Here is a 23,959-nt window from a genome sequence, read left to right as displayed (position 1 = left end):
AGATTTTTCTATATCAAATTAATTCTCATGCAGTTATGTACAGGGAATGTGGAATGCTATAGTAAAGTCTAAGAGCTAAAGGCCCTGTCAGAATTGTCAGCTTTTTACAGGGCCTGCAGGACGAGCAAGACGGAGTTCTTCAGCCCGATATATCTGGTTGAGGCTAGAGCAGTACCCGGTATTGCCAGCTGAGGGTCTCTAAGTTGAGGCCAACTAGATTCCTCATTTCCAGGTAGAGAGAAAGTTTGACCCATGCTGAATGAGGGAATGGGTTGATATTTACTGTCTGCCATATTGTTATGTTATTATTCTATTATGTTTTAGGGAGTATTTTAGTGGATTTTATTGTATTTTATTTATCTTGTCAACCACTGCGAGACATTTGAGAGCGGTGGTATATAAATATAAATAAGTAGACAGACAGACAGACAGACAGATAGATAGATAGAATATTGTCACATCTCAGAACCCAAGCATGGCCAGTTCTTGGGTGGGGAACCACCAAGGAAACCTCTGCAGAAGAAGGCAGTTGCATTGGAAGCCCATTACTGCGCTTACTATTAGTCAGTTGTGATTTAATGGCATATGTACACATATATGTATACACAAGAGCCTCTTGTGGCGCAGAGTGGTAAGGCAGCTGTCTGAAAGCTTTGCCCATAAGGCTGGGAGTTCAATCCCAGCAGCCGGCTCAAGGTTGACTCAGCCTTCCATCCTTCCGAGGTCGGTAAAATGAGTACCCAGCTTGCTGGGGGGTAAAACGGTAATGACTGGCGAAGGCACTGGCAAACCACCCCGTATTGAGTCTGCCATGAAAACGCTGGAGGGCGTCACCCCAAGGGTCAGACATGACTCGGTGCTTGCACAGGGGATACCTTTACCTTTACCTTTATGTATACACAGGTATATGCATAAGTATACACAGGTATATCTGGGAGCTGGCAATACTATGTAGAAAGTACATCGAGCAATTTCATGCACATGATCAGATCTCTTCATACGTTACCACAGTACTGTAGAAAGCCACTCGACCTACAGAGCTGCTGTAATATTCACATAATGAATGCATCAGGCTTGCAACATACCAAGGACATACAAGGTATACACTGCAAAAGTAGGGTCTGAACTAGGATCTCTCATACCCAGTTCCAGCTGTCTACAATGTAACCAAATCTGAGAGGCAGAACAACTGACAGGCATACAGAAGTGTCCATTGAAACAAAAAAGGTAGAAATCCAAATTCTGATAATAGTGTGGTTGTTGATAAAATAAAATAGTTTTCTCTTTCTGCTCCCATATAGCTACATACTATATTTCAAACTAAAACAGAATGATTGCTTCTTAAAACCTTATTAGCCCCGTGGTTCTATAGCATATGTTCCTGGAATCAGAATCAATTCATAGAGACAGCACAATAAACTTTCTGTATGTTTTACATAAAATTTAGATGGATCTGTTTTTGTAAACAAAGGAAAGCACTGTTAATTTTTCAGGGTGCATACTACTTGCATCATCATGATCTTCTGCCAATTTTAAATGATTAATACAGAACAGCTCTTACTAATTTTAATTTATTTTACTGATTTACAGCATGGCCATTAACACAACAGATCTCTTTCCATTGATCATCTTAATGCCTTTTTATTAGCATTGAGGTTTAGAAGAAACCTCATGACTGGTAGCACAGAGCAGGACAATTTTATCGTATCATTGAGGAAAGGGGAAGAATATTGTGTTTATCATGAAATTCCTATTTTTAACATACCATGTAGATGCGCAAACAGAGAGGACAGATTTAGAAAGGGCTTCTAGCAGACACCAGTATCTATTGTTTCTGATTATTTCACCAAAGACTTGGGCGCTACACATTTTAGATCTAATACATTGTTAGAACTAGCAAATCATATTATGAAAGCATCCTTATTTATTCCATCTTAGTTTTAGATCCCAGTGACAGTTCAAAGAGTTTTAATATTCAAGGTTCCAGGTTTTGATTTGTTCAGAGAGTTTATTCTAAAACTACATATATTTATAAAGAGCGGCCATGACTTACCGTGGCCGCCATTGATGCAGCGGGAGGGGGCCAGAAGACTTGAGTGAGGAACATCGAGGAGCATGTTGCAGCGTGATGTACAAAAGAGGTGGGGCGCAGAAACCCTTAAAACGTGTGATTATGTCTCCAGCATACTTTTAAACTAGTTCTAAGGAACCATGTTTTCAAAGCTGCCCATTAGCAGAACAAAGCTCTATTATCCAATATTTTGCCATCATTTCGATCTGTCTTAATTTCAAGCTTCCCAGTTAGGAATTTCTGTGCTATGGTATCTACCTGGGCCTCAGACTAAGACTGCTAGCTGTGATATAAGATAAAGCTGCTGGTTTCCCCCCAGCTTTTAAAATCCATCAGCATGAGGATACATGCAGTTCCAAAGATTTAATGGCCTTAAGTCTCCAAATGAAGGGGCAGCAATTTCTACAGATTCCTCTTCCCAATGCTAACCCCTAGTATCTCCCCACACATACATACCATGCTGTTCTTGAGTCTGCTGACCTCCCAGAAATCACACTTGGAGGAGTTCAGTGGATTGCAGAGGGAGGGGGAAGCAGGAAAATTCCACTGCAAAATCTGCAGATAACTGGATACATAGTATTTGTTTGAAGAGGAGCAACTAGGGTGTAGCACTATTCGTATACTTTTTTGAGACTGAATATGGTATAAGAACACTTTGATTCTGGATTTGTGATTACAATTTATTAACTACTGAGGTTTGCCTTTCTGTACAATTGTTCTTATATATACAAAAATAAAGATTGTTAAGGTTGTCTAGCAAGTGAAGAAAGGGGATTCGCCCTACAAAAAATGTTTGTATAGATTTGATTCAAGTTCTGAAGAGATTCTGCTATTCACTTACTTGTAATTTGCCAGGCAGAAAAACTACTGCTCTGTGCCACAGAGACAGGGAACCGGAGGTCTCCATCTGTTTGTAGTAATTCTATACATGCAAATGTCCAAAATGGACAGCACACAGGAGAAACCACAAAACAGGCAGCTGGTCTTAGGTCACTTAGAGACTTAAAGAAAGCATGATGAAGATATAGAGGTAGGAAAAGATATCCCTACTAGGGCTAAATCCTATTTAGATTACACCAGTGTTACACTGAACAAAGGAACATTTCAAGATAGATGTAGCAGCAAGATAACCAGTGACAGAGGGAAACGCCATGAAAGAATGGTGATGGGTACATTGCTTAAGTGGGGAATTTGAAGTAAAAGATATGGGATACAGAATCCATATTTCAGAAGCAGCAATGGAAGGCTGAGCAAAGAACACCAGAGGATGAAGTTCTCCCCTTGCATTGGTTTGCTATAGACATTCTCTAAATATCTGGTACTGGCCTCTGTCATATGACATCTCATCATTCCTTAAGCGCTCATGAGACAGGTAAGTTATGTGTGATGGACTGCACTTTTTTAAAAAGCTCAGAAGTGCTATACTAACAGCTGAAGGTGGTCTGTGAAAGGTTAATTCTTCACAGAAGCTGAGTCTTGAGTGACAGGCTGTTCCAAGAAATCTGACTGGTTAGCATCAGCTGAGAAAAACTTAAGAGCTGCATACTGCATGCTGAGGAGAGAGACAGATTTCTGTCTTGGCTATGTTGAATCTGATTTCTGCCTCAGCTGAAAGCAGTTTACACAGAGAAATGGGGAAAGTTGGCAAGAATGTTTGGGGAGTAGGCGAAGACTCCCATTTGGACCGGAGAAAGGGGCTAGATCTAGTGAGTTGAATTTCCCTACCTAGTCAGCCCGGGAGTTAGCTCTGGAAAGTGGAGAAATTCCTGGTCGTGTAATTTAAAACTCAAGGTGTGTATAGCAATTTAATAGAAGGAGTTTGGATATGGGAAAGAGTGCACCAGCCTTATGGAAACTAAAAGAGTCAGTGAATTTGCTAAGAGAGTATACTGGAGTGTTTAAAAAATATGAAGTAAAACCTCTCAGCATAATTTTTTTAAGTAACTGCAAATAGCTTAATAAATTATCATTAGCTTGAAACATAAGACCTAAAGTCTGTATGTACTGATTTTACCACAGAGTTGCCTATACTGAGTTACCTCAGAAATTGCAACTCCTGATTTCACTTGCTCTCCTTTCTTTGTTGAATAAAATATTTTGTTAATTTTGAATTTCAAAACACTTTGAGTGTTATTTAAGTTGTTAACTTAAAGGGACTCTTCATCCATCCCTCAGGTTAACAGGCTGAGCCAACAATCAAAATATCACTTTGTGACACAATGGGACTGCCCGAGTTCTTCAGAAAAGAAGAAAACATATTACAAGGGCAACGTAGTCAGCTTAGTCAGTAAAGAGGAATAAAAATGGAAGGAGCATCTTGCTTCTGAGGAAGGAAATTGGATGAGGAGGGCTTCATAGTATGCTACTGTGAAATATCAAAACATAACATGGTGGTGCTTCAAGGACAATATACAAAGAGGGAACTCATTGCCCCTCAGTAAGATGTGAAGTCATGCTGCACTGCACCATAAAGGAAATGTTCAAGCTCCCCTTTCACATGTCAATCCTGACATGCAAAGAAGGTGAAGAACAATGTACTTGCATGTCATCTGCTAGTATTTCTCTACAACATGTAAAACTATTCATTACAACACCCATTCTCTGGCTTGCTGAACCAGAACACTTTGTGCATGGCAGATTCAGAATATATAATAACCTGATGGTAGAAAAAAATCTATAAACACACAACCCATTACAGTTGGACTGTTGGCTCTTTTTTCCAGTGCTGTCTTCCCTTCCTTTCTGTAGGATCAAAAGAAATCAAGTATATACAGGTAAGTGCAGTGGCCACTTATAACAGCAGTAAATACTGGCTATATATTTATTTTAAGTAGTAATTTGGCATGCTGAAAGCCAACTACTATGTATCTCTGAACTATGCCTATGTTTTCTTAATCCCTTGTCTTTATAGGAATTACTAGAAATTAAGCCTGCTGTACATAAAATACAGCAGACGTTAGTGGATAGGGAGGAATAAGGAAGAAAAGGAAGGTAGAAGGGAGAAAGAGGGATGGGAGTGAGAAAGGAGGGCAAGGGGTGGGTGAAGGGATGGATAAAAGGGAGAAAGAAAAGAAGGGACAAAGGCAGAAAGAAAGGAAGGGGGAAAGAGGGGAAGTGTGAGGGAGCGAGGCAGGAAGTATATAGAAAAATAGAGGAAGTCAGGAAGGAAGGAGGAAGGAAGGAAAGAATGCAGGCAGGGAGGTAGGTGTACTGGGAGGGGAGGGGGGAAAGGAGGGGGTGTTGTGAAGGGTGGGTGGGGGGAGTGGCGAGGGGGTGTGAATGGAGGGAAGAGCATGGGGTAGAGGTGTGGGTGTGCGGTGCGGGGGAAGCGTGGGCCGATTGGGGTGGGGAGTTTTTTTGGGGGGTGTTTGGGGGAAGACGGTGATAGGTGGGTGGGTGGTTCGGTGGATCTGCGGTGGAGGGGGGAGTTTTTTGGGGGTGGGGGGGCGGAAGACGGTGACAGGTCCGTCGGAAGGGTTGGGGCGGAGAGGGGGGAGCGTGGCGGCGATGTGCAGGGTTGGTTGGGCAGGGGGAAGGGTGCATTGGGTGGGAGGTATCATGGCCAGGTGGGGGTGTTGGGGGCAGGGAAGCCACGGCGGAGCAGTGGTGGTTCTCAGGGGCACATTGGGGGGCAGTGGGTGGAAGAACGCAGGGGTAGAGTGGATGGGTGAGTGGGGGTCTTACCTGGGGCATCAAGGTCCCAGGTGGTGTGTTGCTGGGCCTGGCAGGACCAGAAGGTGGCCCCCCCGGGCGGTGCCCCCCCCCACCGCCTACAGCAAGGTGCCAACGGAAGCCGGTTGTGGCAGCGGTGGCCAGGGCTGGAATGACAGTGTGGGGGGAAGGAGGGGCGCGAGGCTCACGAAGACTTCGCCCCGCCCCAGGCAAGGTAGCTTGCTCAGCAGCAGGAAAGGAGCAGGGCTGCCGTGTCTGCCCTGCTCCTTTTCCAGCGACAAACCCTCTGAGTGGCCAGTCCAGGGCAGGCCAAGTTGCCAATGGGGAGCCGTGGTCTCCTGATTTCAGATTCTCTCTCTCTCTCTCTCTGTGTATCTATATCTATATATCTATATATCTATATATCTATATATCTATATAACTATATATCTATATCTATATCTATATAACTATATATCTATATCTATATCTATATCTATATCTATATCTATATCTATCTATCTATCTATCTATCTATCTATCTATCTATCTATCTATCTATCTATATATATATATATATATATATATATACACATCTATCTATATATTTATATATATATAACATTTGAACTCTTAACTCAGAAATAAACCAACATGTATATGAATATAGTCAACACACTGACTATCAGCTTAGAAGTGACACAATATTATCAGAATCAGCACCAGTTTAGATAAAGGCTTCAAACTGGTCAAGATAAAGTAACTTTTCAGCTCTGTTCACCATCCAATACTCTGGAACAATCATTCCATTGCAGTTTCCTATCAAAACAATTTAGAGGACTCCCCAAACTATTCTGCAGATAAACTGGTGGTGGTGGTGGTGTTGCCATCCAGTACAAAATTGGTAACAGACCTGAAGAGACAGGGTTTCTTTAAAAATATATATATTGAAAACCAGACCAGCAGACAGAGAATATAACTATATCACAGTTCAATACATGTAGTCCCATTACCAGACATTTGAGAAAATGAAAATCTTTAGTTTTCTTCTCTTGCTGGGTTGAAAGTATTTTAGAAAAGATTTGTCCTAGAAGTCTGCAATTCTTTGCAATGATTATTGGTACCAATAGACCAGAGTTCTCATTGTGAAAATACTGACCCAAATCCTGATCCTTCAATATATCAGAATAAACACTGTTTCTGCAATGGACAGATAAATAACATCATGTTTTACATCATGATTACATGTTCTGCCTTTGCAGAATGTCTTTAAATTAAACATCTTACAGGCCTGCCAATTTCCTGCCTTCAAGGTGGGGATTCTCTGCCCTTAATATCCTGTTTCCTGCTGCCACTCGTGTGACCAGTGGAGAAAAAAATAGCAATAGTATAATGTCAATTCCAGGTAAAACCCAGAAGTGTCAGCATGCTTCTCTATAATTAATCACCATAAATTCTATGTTTTTTATGATCACATAAAACCATACAGTTTCTGAAAATTCCTAGAAACTTGCAGTTTCCCCAAAAGTGATGTCATATCATTTCAGATGTCATACCATGTCCCTGCACTCTTCTAGACTCCCACTGGTTGCCAACCAATGGCCTTATCTATTAAAGTTGCCTAAGATAACTGAGTGGGAGAAACCTGACTAATTTAGCCTGTCATGAATATAAGCACTCACAGGGGTAGTAGGACAGGATCAGGTAGATTTCTGAACCAGGAGAATTGAAATAGGTAGACTTATATGGATGCATAATGAAAGCCTGCCTTCCAACTTTGTCCTACATCAGCAGCAACTAAGATTAACTATTGGAGTTGCTGGGTTTTAAGTTATAGCTCCCAAGAAAGTTTTAGTAACTCATTCTGATGGGACAGATGCTTTCCAGAGCAAGCAAAATAAGTGCGTAGCACATCTGGCACATGACAGAATTATGACTTTGACAGAATGCTGCTGTGCGCAAAGTGTGTTTCACTGCTGTACCTCTAGAAAAGATAACTCTCATTAAAAAAAAGAACTAGGAAAACTCAAGCATATGATCCATTATAAAGAGATCAAAGACCCTTTAGCACAGGTACTCTACAATGCATAGATAAGTGGAAGAAAGGTACAAGAATCTTGAATAATATAAAAATTACCATTATTAAATAAACTATATTTTATTCAAATTAGTATTATCCATCTGCTCTCCACTTCCAAAAGGTTTTGCTGATTATGCTCTATATTGTTTCAAAAGCTGTAGCACAGTCCCTCCCAAATGTCTATGATTCTTCTAAGTACTCCAATGATCACCATTTTTTGAAGGTTGTTCTTCAAACCCATCATTCTGTCTTGCTAGATCCCTGCTGGTATCTGCTGCCATTTATGAGGGCAGCCTGGGGGCTTCTACAATAATCTCCACCAAATGATTAGAGTACCTCTAAGGCCCCACCTGCTTTACCATACTCATTAAAAGCCTGTGTGCTTATATAGGAACAACACAAGGACTTTGTATCATACATGCAATGGGAGTTTCATGCCACCTAGATGCACGTTGGCTTATTTCTGTTTATGACCACAGCAGGCAGGGAGAAGTGGCTATATCCTCTCTCCACCATACTGCATCCACAAGCTTCCCCGTGGAGCCAATATTGGCTCACAAACTTATAGGGCAGCCTTTCCTAATCTTTTTACCACTGAGAAACCCCTAAAATATTTTGCAGGCTTCAAGAAACCCAGAAGTGATGTCAGCAGGTCATATCTTCCTGTCACACCACCCAGAAGTTACATGTCACCAGAAATGACATCATCCAGGCATTCCTATTGGATGTGACATCACCAGGCCACTCCCACAGCAAAGAAACATTTTCAGATGATTTGTGAACAGAACCATACCTGCTCTCTGGGTTGATTACCAGTTTGTTCTTCTTTCCCAAAGGGAGCCTGCAGAAACAGAGCCAGGGCAGGCCTATGCTATTTCGTTGTCCCCACCCCTCACTCTAGGGTTTTGCATGGCAGCATCCAAATTGGCCATTCCAGGCCAACGCAGCCAGTGCCATGCTGCCGGGGGGAGGGGAGGCACGGGCCCCGGTGCGCAACTTGGAGCACACACGCAGGCACGGAGCTCCTCACCAGCATGTGTGTGCTGACTGACGCACCGGCACCTTTGTCTCCCCCCCTCGTGGCGTGGCACTGGCTGCGTCGGCCTGGAATGGCCAATTCTGACCCTGCCGCGAACAACCCTACCCCACTCACCAGAAACAGGGCCAAAGTAGGCCTATGCTTCTCCATCACCCCATCCCAACAGCATAAACAGGGCCAGACCAGATTTATGCCACCTACTCCAATCGCACCTACTCCAATGCAGGAAAACAAAGCTAGGGCAGGCCTATGCTGCTCCATGCCCACCCCCACCCCCCGCAGTTAAGTTAAAACGAGAGTACTTACCACTCTGGACTTCAGTTGCTACCACATGTGACAGCAAGGATGTTTATGACCCCTCCCCACCCGCTCCAGCCTCATCACAGGCCTTGGGGGGAGGGGGGTCAACATGACCATATATGGTCATATTACCCAATAATTGATAGGCACTGAATGTATAGAGTCCATAAGGTAAAGGTATCCCCTGTGCAAGCACCGGGTCATGTCTGACCCTTGGGGTGACGCCCTCCAGCGTTTTCATGGCAGACTCAATAGCGGGTAGTTTGTCAGTGCCTTCCCCAGTCATTACCGTTTACCCCCCAGCAAGCTGGGTACTCATTTTACTGACCTCGGACGGATGGAAGTCTGAGTCAACCTTGAGCCAGCTGCTGGGATCGAACTCCCAACCTCATGGGCAGACAGCTTCAGACAGCATGTCGCTGCCTTACCACTCTGCGCCACAAGAGGCTCTGTATAGAGTCCATACAGTACTCCAATTGATAAATTTAAGGTTTTATGTATTTGTATTTGATTGTGATTTTATGAAACTGTTGTAAGCTACCCCAAAACCTTTCTGGAGAGAGACAACCAATAAATAATAATAACTCCCACCCAATCAGTGAAACCCTTTCAGGTCTGTCAAGAAATCCCAGGGTTTCACAAAACCCTGGTTAAGAAAGCCTGTTATAGACCATTTACATACTGGGAACTTCACTGCCCCAGGAACCATGCAGGAGCACAAATCGGGGTGGGTGAGGTGCACTGGGCCAAATGCCCCCTCATGTGGGTTCAGGAAGAGGTGGGGCAATCTGCCACGACTAAAACTCCAGCCTGCAGCCAGGCATGAAAGCTCTGGTGCATAAACAGTCATAGCAAGACACATCAGTTTTGTACCTGAGCCAATGCCCACTCCATGGAGCTTCTTGAAGACCCTAGAGGAACATGAGGAGGAAAACCTAAAGCTGCTTCTTCATGCATGCTGTGAACACAAGCAGAAAACAGCAGGTGTACATCTGGTAGAGCTGCCAAGTCAAGCTGGGAAACTCCTGCAGATGTGAGGACAGTGCTGGGGGACAACAGAGTTTGAGGAGGGGAGAGAACTCAGCAGGAATGTGATGCCAAAGAATCTATCCTCTGAAACTGCCATTTCCTTCAAGGAAGCTGAGCTTTGTAGTCTGAAAAGCAATTGTGATTCCAGGCAGCTCTAGAATCCGGGAGGCATAAAATTCACATCACACATGATACAAAGTCCTTGTGTTATTCCTATATAAACACAAGGACTTCTAATGAGTATGGTAAAACAGGACTCTGTAGAGGCTGCACATCCTCAATAAATAAAGAGCCAATCCAGGATCATGTCAACAGATCCATATATCAGTGTTGCCACATACTAGCCAAACAGTTTCTATACAACATCTACAATCATATTCATGAATAACACCCAGAACAAAAATTCAAGCTCCTTCAAAAGAGTAAAATCCTTCATAACAATGCGGTATGGCTAACAAAAGCCCCCCGTCCCTTTAAACTAGCAAAGAATCCTTACTCATTCTCTGTTGTAACTGTTTTGGAGCAAATTACTGCTGACTGCACACATAAATATTGCCCAAGCAATCCACATAACTTACATGCTGGCTCATCATGAGAAAACACAGAGGATGTGGTAATATATTCCTTCAAAGTGTGTGGGAAGCCACCACTCGTGGTTGTCAGTTCAAACAACACGTTGTCAAAAAGCGAACCAGAAAAATCATATGAAATTTCATGGCAACTATAGCTTCTAAGCTGCCAACTGCTGGAAAACAAATTGCATTGGTAAGGCCTTGACTTATATGAAATTGTGGTTATGCACCAGATTCTAGAAAGAAAAAATAGACAGTGTGCAAGCAAACAATGAAATGGTCCATGTTTATATTCAAGCAAAGAAGGGTACTACTTGAGCGATTACAAGTTCTGGCGGGATCTTCATGAACTCAAAATTGCTTCCAATACATTATGAGACAGGTTACATGAGTTCAGAAATTTGACACTGGCACCTAGAAAGTAGAAATAATTTTTCAGCCCTATTTCAGGCTGGCTTTAAATTGTGAATGTGTTTCTGGGAATTTAATCACTAAGCAAGATTACATCTCTAGCCTGTAAGCAACTGCATTTGATTTTATCCTTTTTCTGATTCTGCAAGCCTACAACACAGATGAAAAAACCCTACAGACCTAGGTAGAACTTAAGCCATGACTCCTGCAACTCCAGCGACTGCAGCTAACACAGGCTTGTTCTGAGGCTCCTCAAATGGGGTTGCAGCATGATGCTTTGTTCTTCCCTATCTATGGGCCTAGTTCTTACCTATTTATGGGCCACTTTTCCATTTCTAAAAAGGTCAACAACAGGTTAACACAAAGCACAAACATCAAAGCTTCTGCTAATTAGAAATATCTCTGCTGAACATTAGAACAGGAGGGAAAGTTATAACAGACCCAGCTTTAGATCTATAAACCAAAAGCCTATTGTTGCTTTTTAAAGTCTTTACTGGTCTCTGCAGATTTACTCATTTATAGCAGATGATGATGATCGGCGATGATTGGTAATTCCACAGAAGCAAAACCACTACAATGGAGACTCAGTGACCACAGCTATCACCTCAGCTACCACCTATGGTAGCAATGGCATCCCAGTACGAAAGTCCTGTCATTGAACCTCAATATATGGGAAGTAGATATGGGAGGGAGATATACCTTCAAGTAACCTGGGCAAGGCCACAAAGATTTTAAAGATCAAAACTAGCATCTGGAATTAAACCTAGAAAGAAATTACCAATCATTTATTATCTTGCAACAATGGGGTTGTGTGCTCTGTATGACTAGCAAGGTTGAATATCCAGGTTTCACAATTGTGTCCAGGAACATCCCTTCCTAATGTAAAGTCCGGGTAATAAGTCTTTGGGTTCAGTAGATACAGACTAGAAGTTCTTTGAAAACAACAACTTCTTTATTGAATCCAAATACCAACCAAACACCGAACAGGGAACCGAGAGACAACACAAACATATATGTAGTTTGGCTAGCCCGCCAAAGATCCTGATTGGTCCTTAATGGGCATCGTTCATTGGAACATAAATTCATGCAACTAGAGTCTCCGATTGGTTGCTTTACTATCCTTCATTTGCATAGTGACCCTTGTTTGCAAAACTCGGATTGCATACATAACTCCAGGACTTACCCAAACGGGATTTAGCTGGGGTATCAAATGTAGCTGATAAAGTATTCCTGGCCACAGCTTAGTTATCTGGCAAAGATAACAACAATGTGTATGCGTTTTTAACTTCACAGAAGTTCCCAAAATAGGGACACTAGGTCTCCTATTTCAGTATAAGGTCTTCCAGTCTCCTTACTCTTGATGGGCAGGGAGGAACTGCTGAAGAGGTAGCATTGTGTCAGTGGTGCAATGTCACTTTCAGATATTTGGAAGTGAGGCCACACTGCCAATGCAACACACTAGGATTTGACCAAAACTCAATGATTTTATCATAGAGTTTTTTCTGTGCATCATGGCAGTGACATGACATCTCTTCCAGGTAATCACAAGAAATGACATTGTACCATTAATGCAACTTCATTCCTTATTTCTTTCCTCTCCCAGTGTTCCAAAAGCTCAACTCACACAAGCATATAAACGTATCACTGAGATTCTAAATATAACAGAAAAACTGTATCACAAGGAAAAAATTAATGAAATAAAAATTGCAATATTAATTAAAGGTCATCAAATAAATGGGGGTTATTAATAAACATAAGTACCAAATATGAAATATCTATGACGTTAGCTTTTGAAAGACTTATTCATTTGTAAATATGCTAGCCAATTCTGGAGGAATCTACTGTTGGTTACTGCTTCTTTTCTTTTCTTTATCTAGACTATGTAATTTTTATCAATTAATTATAATTATGAATTACCCTTGTTCTCATGCTGTTTTATATGCCATTAAAGGTTTTTTTAATTTGAATTTGAATATGCTAGCTAAATGTTAATGTAAAACTCTAGAGGCAACTTGATTAGGAGTAAAAATTTGAATTTGCTGGGACTTTGATGCAGTTAATCGGAAATTCAGATCATAATTATTTGCTTGCTAAATTTCTGTTGCTCTTTTCCTCCAAACAGCACAAAGACCAATTATGCATGGCAGCAGGGCAGCAGGTCTTATCCCCATGTGGACACAATGTCGCCACCATCACACACCCCTCCCGGCCCTAGCCCAGTTCAGGGCCTCAGATGGTCCACAGCAAGAAGCTGTGTTCCCTTTGTTGCTGTGGCTGCCATCAGAGGCTAGGCCGGGGTAGGCCCATGTGCACAGTAAAAGCCGGGCCTCCAAGGCCCAGCTTCTCCCTGTGCTACAGTGGCTGGGGGTAGACCAGATCAGCCCCACCTACCTGGCTCCACAGCATTGCATGAGACGTAGTGTCAACTGGGGCAGCATGCACTATTGTGCAGGAAAGTGGGATTGCGATCTCCCGCGATCCCACCTTCCTTTACACTGGACGCCCCCCCCCCTTTGCCACCCTCCACAGCAGAACCATCTGGCCACAGCAGCATTCCATGGAAGGATGCATTTCAGCGTAGAGCTGGTCCATCACCAAAATATGTCCCCCATGGTCGCTGCCGTATAATCGTTCAAAGAAGTTTTTTATCCAAGATAATGAAATTTACCTATGTCATCCACTGAATTTCAGGGTTGTACAGGTATCTGAGCCTACAGCTGCTCTTAAATTAAGAGCAATTGCTGTAGATACTCCACAGATTGAGCCTGGGAGCTAAGCAGCAATGGCTGACAAATCAGGAGGGAGCCAGGTGAAATTTAGGGCAGAGCCTATAGATAGAAGGTGTATTCATTGGTTACTTCATCCATTTTATAGGATTACGTGGGGAGCCCAGAGAAGTTAATCATAAATCCTCTTGGCCAAGAAGAAGACAGATTCCTTCTCCCAGATCTATTTCATCTGAAAGTTGGCTCCTCACTGCAAAGTCTCAACGGGAAGCAAAACCTCAGTTTAAACCTCAGAAATCCCAAATCACACATGCTTCTAAACAAGGCTGCCATGTAGTCCTTGGTAACCAGTAGAGGGGATGGGGTGGGGTAGGACTTACTGGCCTAGGCCAGCATCATGGGTGATACAGCAACATTCCTTTCAGCATGCACCAGAAATGATTTCATCATGTTGCTGGCAACACTGTGAAGTTATGTATTTGGGGCCAAACTGGTATAATTCAGTTTTAACAAGTCTACCACAGAGAAACCCATGACCTAGCTGTTGCAGTAAAGAGAGGGCACTAAAAGAAGAAGTTGCTTTGAAAACTGGAATGCACTGGGAGATGCAGTTTGATAAGTTTGAAGGCCCAAGATCAAAAAGGAATTTTATAGGTAAAACCCAGCATTTTGAATCTGGACGCAAACCAGGAATTAATATAATTACATTAGGAGTCAGATTAGATATTAAGAGGCAAGCAGATACATCTCAGCTTTTTACTATTTAAAGCTAGATGCAGCACATGGAAGTATATTGAGGAGCATAGGATCAATGTGGGGAAGGGGCTACTTTTTTAACCTCTAACAGCTTCAGAACACATGGGGGAAATTATATGGGTCTAAATTGGAATGCACAATTTATCGATCCATTGGAGCCCATCTGTGTTTTTTTCTGTCCATAAAACAACAAGCAGGAAAGTGCTTACTATGGCTTCTTAACATTGAGTCGATCAATATGAAGCTCACATATACTCTGCAACCAGAAAACATGCTATCACCACCATCAAGCCATCAGCCAAATTAAGAACTTATTAATTAAACCTTTCCCAAATGCAAGAGAGCAAGATAAAACAGAATGCTGCCTGACGAGATGTATTAAGAGCACGAGATCGGATAGAACTGAAAACACTTAATGCACAGTGAGGATCAATATCACCTTTTGTGCACTTCTTCCTATCCTTAATTAAAGGGCATGTCAGCCAAAGTTTAAGGGCATATTAACTTTTCACATGTGTAGCTATTTGTTATTTTCTAGGGCACTTGCTTGACTCTAACAAGAAAACAAGAGGCCTCAGAAAAACACTGTTTAGTGTTTGTATCCTATAAACCAGGGGTAGTCAAACTGCGGCCCTCCAGATGTCTATGGATGCATTCGCTGGCAGGGGCTCATGGGAATTGTAGTCCATGGACATCTGGAGGGCCACAGTTTGACTACCCCTGCTATAAACTGATTATGTATGGCAGCTGCCACACTCAGCCCCCACCACAGCTATATTCACGATACAGAGAGGTATTTTTAAAAGAGAGAGAGAGTGGTGTAGCGGTCAGAGGACCAAGACTAGGAAGATCAGGGTTCAAATATTTACTTAGTCATGCACTTCACTTGGTGACCAGGAATCAGACATGTTCTCTCAGAGCCTAAGCTACTTCACGTGGCTGTTGTGACTTGTGAGAATAAAATGCAGGAGGGGAAGATTTTTTGCCACTATGAGTTTCTTGAGGAATGGTGGGAGAAATGTCATTCAGAAACAGAACTGTGTGAACATTTTAGCATTTACTGCATTTCTGCTTTTAGAACACATGCTTCCTCTTCTACTATTTTGTCTGAAATGTTTAAAGCAATTCTGTATAATAGACAACAAATGGGCAACACTTTTCCCATAATGTTCTATGAATCTATTTTATAATTATTTTATTATTATTATTATTATTATTATTATTATTATTATTATTATTATTATTATTATTATTATTTAATTTTTAGACCGCCCTTCTCCCAATAGGTCTCAGGGCGGTTTACAACATAAATAGTTAAAACACAATAAAATCCCCATAAAAACCCCAATTAAAAGTTACATAAAACATATAGCGGCGGTGGTCACAATTCTGATCTTAGTTCAGCCTGGTGGAGAGAACAAGGAACAATTCAACCCTCATGCTTTTTAAAAGCCTGACATAATTCAGAGCAATGTTCTTTTTCTATAGCTCATGCTAGAATCACAGAGAGTGATTGCATAAACTGATTCATTAAACAGGTATCAGAATTTTACAGTTATAGTGTGCGATTAGCACCAGGCTGGGCTTTTGATTGTTGCCAGCCAGCCATACTGCATGGCTTACTTCAATATGTGACTTGCTAGGACAACATATGTTGCTGCTACTGAAGAAACTATGATGTGGAATGTATGGGAGACTGAAATAAGAAAAAAAAGTCATGAACGAAAGAAACATAATTAAGAAAAAAGTGGGGCTTGAAAAAGCACCATGCAATGTAGCAAAGGCTGTGATATGGCACAAAGAAAAGGAAAAAACAGGTAGCAGAGAATGGGGCCAGGAGAAAACACTACATTAAAATTAATTTTAAAAATAATATTTCCCCCGTGTATAATGTATCAATATGGTTCTGGCAGTAAAATCAGAGAAGCAACCCTCAGAGTGATTTGAGTCATGTACTACTTATAGCCCACAATGTTACTGTTAGAATATGATGCCACTCCCCAACACAAAATAAGGCAATTAGTTTAGCAAGTCAAAAATCAAAATGAAAGCATGAAGTGAGGGAAGGAAAACCTGTTTGGCACCATTAAGATGTGATGGGTACACATCTGGAATTTGCCTCTGTTGTAAATCTTTAATAGAAAATAGAATGGTATAGCATGATCCAATGTATTTACACAGCAATCATCAGTACTATCAGGTTCAGCTAGCCTGGAATGATCTCAAAATACAAGCAGGGACCATAAAGCCATATCAAATTTGAAAGGAAACGAATGAGTCCTTTTACCATGCTTTAACTAATAGTGCTCAAACATCACCAGTCATGAGAAGGGAGCCAGTTTGGCAAGCCATTCAGATGCTTTCTCATACAATTAAGTGGCTTTCTGGATTAGGTGGCTGACTGGATGTTGCACTACCAAAGACGGCTAGTCCTAAGGGGCTTCAATATCTATGCATGTTAAAATCTGCTTTCCTTTAGTCCAGTCTATACATCTGACTATATAAATGTTTACACTTTCCCACAATTGTAAATTCCAAAAGCACATAGTCACTATTACCAAGTGTGCCCACTACTTCCACCTCATCTACCAGTTCTTTCCTATTGGTGAGAATCAAGTCTAAAATAGCAGACTCCCTAGTTCCTACTTTCTGGGAAATGAAGCTGTCGGCAAGACAAGTTAAGAAATTAATGGAGTTTGTATTTTTAGCAGAGTTGGTCTTCCAACAGATATCCAGGTAATTGAAGTTATCCATGACCACTGTTTCCACCCTCTTCGAGAATTGTGTAATTTGGTCTAGGAGTATCTCATTCAAGTTCTCTGACTGGCTTGGTGATCTACAGCAGACCCCCACAATAATAGCATTTTCATATCCTACTCCCAAATATTTACCCAAATACACTCAACTGAACTTTCATGCTCAGGTACCTGTATTTCTTCCCCAAAATAAATCAAACCAGGCTCGCCAGATTAGAAACCATCACTTAACCACTACACCAAGCTGGCTCTCTGGTCTGAGCTAAACCAGTACTCCAACCTCTGCACCATTGTGAGCTAGGTGTCATCTCATACATAGGGCGAATGATGGCAATAGCCATTCTCTAGTATCCTCCAGAACACACCATTTTTTACAACTTTGCCTAGTGGGATGTCATTTTTGCCAGTTCTTGGTGCCTCTTCCTTGATAACCTTATCAAGTGGCACCATTTCCATATCCTCACCATACATCTCTGCTCCACTGACTTTTGGTTAAGACATTGCCTTGAGAGACAAAACGTCTGCTTCAGCTACTGTTCACTCCATGACAAAAGCAAGCAACAGATGCTTCAGAGCACAGGAATCAAAATTAATATTTCTATAACATGCCTAGCTGTTTAATTACTTCCTGACCTTGAGCAATCTGTACTTAGCCTGTGACCCAAACAGATGAGAATGGTTTTGAGCCACATACCATGCACACAGATGTGATCTAAATATTTAATCATTCCAAGGACCGTCTTCACATGATAGCTGGCTTGTACAAATGGGCAGTTCTCACTCACTTGTTGTGATGGAATCTGAACAGCCTTCCCCAGATAGGACACTTGTTTTATGTGGAGTGTACTGAAAATTCAATATTTTTTTTGCCAAGAAAACTGAGTTTGTCTCATGGCTAGCACACAATGTACATCACACCAGGGCAGGCAGCAATGATTTACTAAAACCCAGCTGGATTACTGCAATGTGCTTGGTGCCAATGAAGATGGTTCAAAAGCTGCAGCTAGTCCAAAATGCGGCTGCTAGACCGTTTGCAGCTGCATCTGTCTAGGAGTACTTCATAAGTTTTGGAAGCACCACACTGGCTGCCGGTTTGCTTTCAAGCCAAATGCAAAGTGTTGCCACTGACTTCCAAAGCCCTATACATGCTGTGGGCCAAGTGTCTGAAAGGTGGCCTTCTTTTGTGTTAACCTGGCCACACACAGAGGTAAGCTTTGGAAGTCCTGCTTTGTGTGCCCCATTTACTGAAAGTAGTGGATGTGTACCTGAGACCACACCTTCCCGGGAACAGTTTCTGCACTGTGGAACCTCTACCCCTACAAAGGCTCACCCAGCACCAGACACCTTCTTTTACACACCAGATAAAGACATTTGTATTCCCTCCCATGTTTTAGATCCCCTTCAGCTGGTTTTGAACTGCCACACCTGTTTTATTGTGCCTTAGTTTCAGTCAAAATAAACGTTTAATGCTGGCTTCTTCAGTCTGATGTGTGGTATTATCAGGCACCTCATGTCTTTCAGACTTCAAAAAGAAAAAAATATATATGTTTTGAGTTGAAATAGATATGTTTAAGAGGTTGATATTTTACCAATTGCAACCAGACATTGTAATTTTAACATGTTGTAAGCTGCCTTGAACACAGTCCTGGAGAGATGCCAGTTATAAACAGAGTGTCAATTGGATAGTGCCTGTGTCACCACTGTGAAGAGCAACACAATTTCTCCCCTCCCTCCGCTCATTCAGAAAATTTAGCAAGTGGTTTCTTTGTGAATAACAACAATTGCAAGGCCAAATATTCCCCACTACACAGAACTTCAGCATGGAGAACTCATCCCACTCTTCAAAACACAAGTAAAAGCAAAGCAAGTCCATTAACCTTTCCTTTTCTTATGATTTATTCCAATTTTAATCTTCATTAATCTTCAATTCTGATCACAATGTTAGTAATCATGACACTGTCCACTCTCATATGAATGAGATTTTGAACTTGATTGGAGGTGAGATTTCTCTCTTTCCTGATGTTAGATTAACACTCCCCATGGTGGGGGGAGGGGGCAGGGCATACTGCAGGTAGACTGCAGTCTCCTCATATGCATTACCTGGGACAGGATATTGTGCCTCTAATCTTGTACTATAAGTAATGTTATGGGAGAGGCTTATCTGAAAGCCAGAGACATTGCTAAGGCTTCTATCCTATGTGTACTTACTTATTTGACAGTAGAAAAGAACCACAGTCCAGTAGCACTTTAAAGACTAACAAATTTTATGGCAGGGGATGGGCTTTCATGAATCACTGTATCTGAAAAAGTGAACAGTGCCTCACAAAAGCTCCCTGACACAAATTTTATTAGTCTGGGCTCCTACTCTTTTCTACTGCTAAAGCAGGGGTAGTCAACCTGTGGTCCTCCAGATGTTCATGGACTACAATTCCCATGAGCCCCTGACAGAAAACGCTGGAAGGGACTCATGGGAATTGTAGTCCATGAACATCTGGAGGACCACAGGTTGACTACCCCTGTTCTAAAGGACAGAGTAACATGGCTACCAATCTTGATTTATTTGATAGTAAAAGTGCAATCCCAAGCAGAATTACACCCTTCTAAACCCACTTAAATCAATGGATTTAGAAGGATGTAACTTTGTTTAAGATTTAAGTCTCACAGCCTATGAATGTTTACTGAAAATCTCTTCTGTTTTGCATGCTTTAAATGCGCTAAGTTCACTGAATGCTACCTTGCAACAGAAGAAAGTAGTCAGTCTTTCTATACTCCCAAATACTTTGTCAACTATGTAACTTTTTATTTATTTGTGTATTTATATGCCACCCTTCCCCGAAGACACAGGGCACCTTACATGTTAGGATACAGAATATGCAATATAACATCAAAATATAAAACTTTTTAAAGTTAAGTTATTGTAGATTTAAAACAACTCTTTCACACAGGACTTTTTAAAAACAGCTCTTGTAAAGAGATCCATCCCGTGTTTACTTCCAGTTTACATCACCTGTGAAGTAAATTCTGAGATCTCTTCTGGAGACCTCAATGAAAAATATGTATTGAAAGGCCACCAAAAGTATATGTATCAGGAATCCCTATTGACACCATTATCAAAATGCATTTTTATAATTAAAGGATGCCCTTCCTTAGAAAACATTTCCCACGCTCGGCATCTTGAGTGTGCATAGTGCTTTACAGGGCACATGTCCCCTGCCCCAAGGAGCTTACAGGCTGGAATCTGTCATCAAGGAAACAGGGATGGTAGAGAAGCAGGAGGAACGAAGGGAAGAGCACTGCAGTTATAACATGAATTCAGTTTCGCCATAAAATCAAATTCAGAGAGTGAGAAGCATATGCTGAAAGGAACAGAACATGACGTAATAGCAACTTCAGTAAAAGGTGCAAGAGCTACATTTGATATATACATACAAGTCAACTGCACTGAAAGGAAAAGCTGCTACTTTTAATCATAAGAAAAAGTTTCCTTTTGACTTCTCTGCAAAATGTGCTTTATTGTGGTCCACCTGTGACCTAGTTAAAACCGATGCTATAAAATTTTTCCCACTTTGCGTGAGTCTCCCAACGAAGTGGTCTGGGTTAAATTCTTTCTTGGCAGGGTTCCAGAGAACTCAGGAGGCTCGCACCAAAGGATCCCTCTGGCTTTGCGTTTCCGAAGCAGGTTTCTAGAACTGGTCGCTGCCCCTGCGGACTCACTAGCCTAGCTGTTCCCTTGGGTGCCTTGCCCAGTGGTGGGGGGGGGGGGGAGGGTGTCTCCATCCAGGGAATTCTTCGGACAGAACCCAGCTGGTGCGTCCCCAACAGCCCGGCGCAGCGAAGAGACACGCATTTCCTCGAGAGTGGCCCGGAGCCGGCGGAGGGGACCCGAGGCTGCTGCTGCTGCTGTCGGGCATCCGACTGGAGTTTGCCGGGAAACTACCGCTGTGCTCCGCGGGAGGACTCCGGTTGGCCACCTCCGCGCTTCCTTAAGCCCAGGGGCTGAGCCCGCCGCTTTCCCCTGCTCGCTGCTCGGCTGTCCAGCTGGCCGTGCCCAGGCATCGCTGCCCGAGAGCGGAAAGCCGCGCCCAGACCCGGCCTGGCAACTGGAGGGCTGCGAAGGAGCGCCTGCCTGCTTGCCCCGCGGGGGACCCTCCAGCCGCGGGGAGTCTCGGCCCGCCTGGCGCTGCTGCCCGCCTTGGGCGGCGCCGCGCTCCTCTCCCGAGGAGGTCGGGGGGTCCGGCTGGCCTGCCTGGGGAGGGGAGGACAGGGGAAGGGAGGGGAGGGGGAGCAGTACTGACCGGTGGTGGGCACGTCGGGAACCAGCTTGAGGGGGCCGATCTGCCGGAGCTGAAACGCCGTCCTCACTTCGTGGCAGCTGGGGCTCTTGCCTCCCCACGCCCCGCCGCACAGCCCGGCCGCCGCCGTGGCCAGCAGCAGGAGCCCGACGCGCCGCCGGCACCAGATCCCCGGGCTCCCGGCCCCGGCCATCTCCACATGCCCCACCAGCCCGGCGCGTCCCGTGCAAAGCACCTCGAGCGGCCCGGCGGCGGCGGCGGCGGCTGCGCTGCGCTGGCCGAACCAAACTAGTTGCGAGTGACAAACTTGCGGGCGGGCGAGCGCTGCGCTCGTGGGGCTCTGCGTGTGTGCCGTACGCGCCGGCGCTTCAGTCCCGCGGCCGCAACGTGCCGAGCCCGGCGCCGCGTCCAGCCCTCAAGGGTCGCGCCAGAGAACGCCCGAAGCGGGGCGCACTCTCGCCGCCGCCCCCTCCTCCCTCCCCGCGGCGCTCGCCTGCCGCCTCCCGGCCCTCCTCGCCCCTCCCTCGGCTCCGGCTCGAGCGCGCTGCCTCCCTGCAGCCAATGCGGGCTTGCCCAAGGTGGTCGAGCTCCTGCCGCCCTCGGCGCACGGTCCGGGCTGCGAGGGAAGGGAAGCGGCAGCCGAGCCGCTCATTGGCTTACGCTATAATTAGACTTCAGACCCGCGGGGTGGGTGGGGGGGGGGAGTCGCCTGGAGAGCCGCACCGGCACCGCAGAGAGCGGCCCAGGGGGCGCGGGCCAACCCCGCCGAGGGAGAAGCAGGTCCAGACCGCCCCCCCCCCCCCGCCAGCCCACGACAACCGCGCACCCCGGGCTAGCAACCTCGGCCTTGCCACCGCTCCTTACTGTGCCCGGGGAGGAACAGGATCCAAAAGTTGGGCAAATGTGTGCAAATACTCCGATGAAGCCGTAGTTCCGGAATAAACACATTTGGGTGTGCGTACTGGCCCTGTGCCTGAGTGGATACACACACACACACAGCCCGGAGAGAGGTGGAGAGAAGCACTTTTTCTGCCAGAAATCAAGAGATCTGCCTGAGACAAACTCAGCAGGTGCAGCCTTTCCCTAATATGTAGATACAGTGATGGGGAAGCTTCACATGATGCATTGGTGCCAGTCATACAGTGTAGCTCTGCCAGGATGTGCTCACGCACACACACACACACACACACACACAGCAGCTGCCCTAGTGTCCACTAATCATCGAAGGGCCTAATCTGAGCCAAGGCTCAGCTCCTTCCACTGTCTTCAGCCATTGGTAGGCAGAATGTCAACTGTTACTACTTTACTAGGATCTGGATGCTGAATTGGATTTACAGGATGCTGTACGCCTGCAGGCGTAGTCAACCTGTGGTCCTTCAGATGTTCATGGACTACAACTCCCATGAGCTGGCAGGGCTCATGTGAATTGTAGTCCATGAACATCTGGAGGACCACAGGTTGACTACCCCTGATGTACGGAACACAAGGAGGTAGGCATTGTATAGAGACCTCAAGGATATGATAGACAGAAGGACGGTGGGGGAACGTCATAAGTTCACAATCATTAGCACTGTAGTGAGCACAATTTTACCCAGTTCTACAGACAGCAAACAAGTATATAACTAAGAAATCCTACAAGCTACAAGTTGGGATGTACCAAAGGAAGGGGACATGCAACCCACTCCTTTTCTGCAACTAGAAAAATGGAGCTTCACATCACCTTACTGCCAGGGGGTTATCAAGAAGTAGTTTGCTACAGTAGTGAAAGCCTTGGACATTTCCAGCAATTACTCTCCCAAATAAATGAGCCTCTGTCTGGAAATTCAGTGCTCACCAGCTTGTCTGTGCAAACTCAGCTGTGATTGAGAACTCTTTGTATAAATGCAAATAGGCCTCAGGGAAGTGCTGCTGATAAGCAGTGAGTGAGTTTGGGGATATAGATCTACTTTCCCTGAAAAGGAACCAGCCACAGTGCACATGCACGTTCTGGGATTTCAATCCAAAACACCTTTGGGATGATTCCAGCAGCTGAAGGACTTGACTCCTGGCTTTTGCTTCACAACCATATCACTGTTTAGAAATAGATTAGGTGCCTCAATGAAGCCACAATGCACTGTTGGAGCTGCTACATTACTCTTCTGGAGTGAGATCAGAGGCACGGAGAAAAAATCAAAAAGGGGTTACAATTTTTACTATCAAGACAATTACCTCTCACTTTTACTATCAGGACAATGACCTCAATTACATCTGGCACTTGTTCCCTTCACCAGAGGGTG

At 43.9% G+C, this 23,959-nt stretch overlaps 1 protein-coding gene across 2 annotated transcripts in view; it reads right to left on the bottom strand.

Moving 5' to 3' along the window:
- Window positions 1-22,179, bottom strand: part of LOC143843240 (glypican-5-like) — a 471,566-nt gene extending 449,387 nt beyond the window's left edge. The window contains exon 1 of one of the 2 annotated variants that reach the window (XM_077349002.1): window positions 21,687-22,179. In XM_077349002.1, the coding sequence (XP_077205117.1) occupies window positions 21,687-21,876 (190 nt within the window). In that variant the 5' untranslated portion in view covers window positions 21,877-22,179. The remainder of the gene's footprint in view (window positions 1-21,686) is intronic. The other variant, XM_077349003.1, reaches the window with a different exon arrangement.
- Window positions 22,180-23,959: the final 1,780 nt, after the last annotated feature.

Source organism: Paroedura picta, chromosome 8, assembly GCF_049243985.1.
Source record: "Paroedura picta isolate Pp20150507F chromosome 8, Ppicta_v3.0, whole genome shotgun sequence".
Taxonomy (NCBI): domain Eukaryota; kingdom Metazoa; phylum Chordata; class Lepidosauria; order Squamata; family Gekkonidae; genus Paroedura; species Paroedura picta.
Note: the sequence above shows the minus strand (reverse complement) of the source record. Positions and strands in the feature narration are given on the sequence as shown.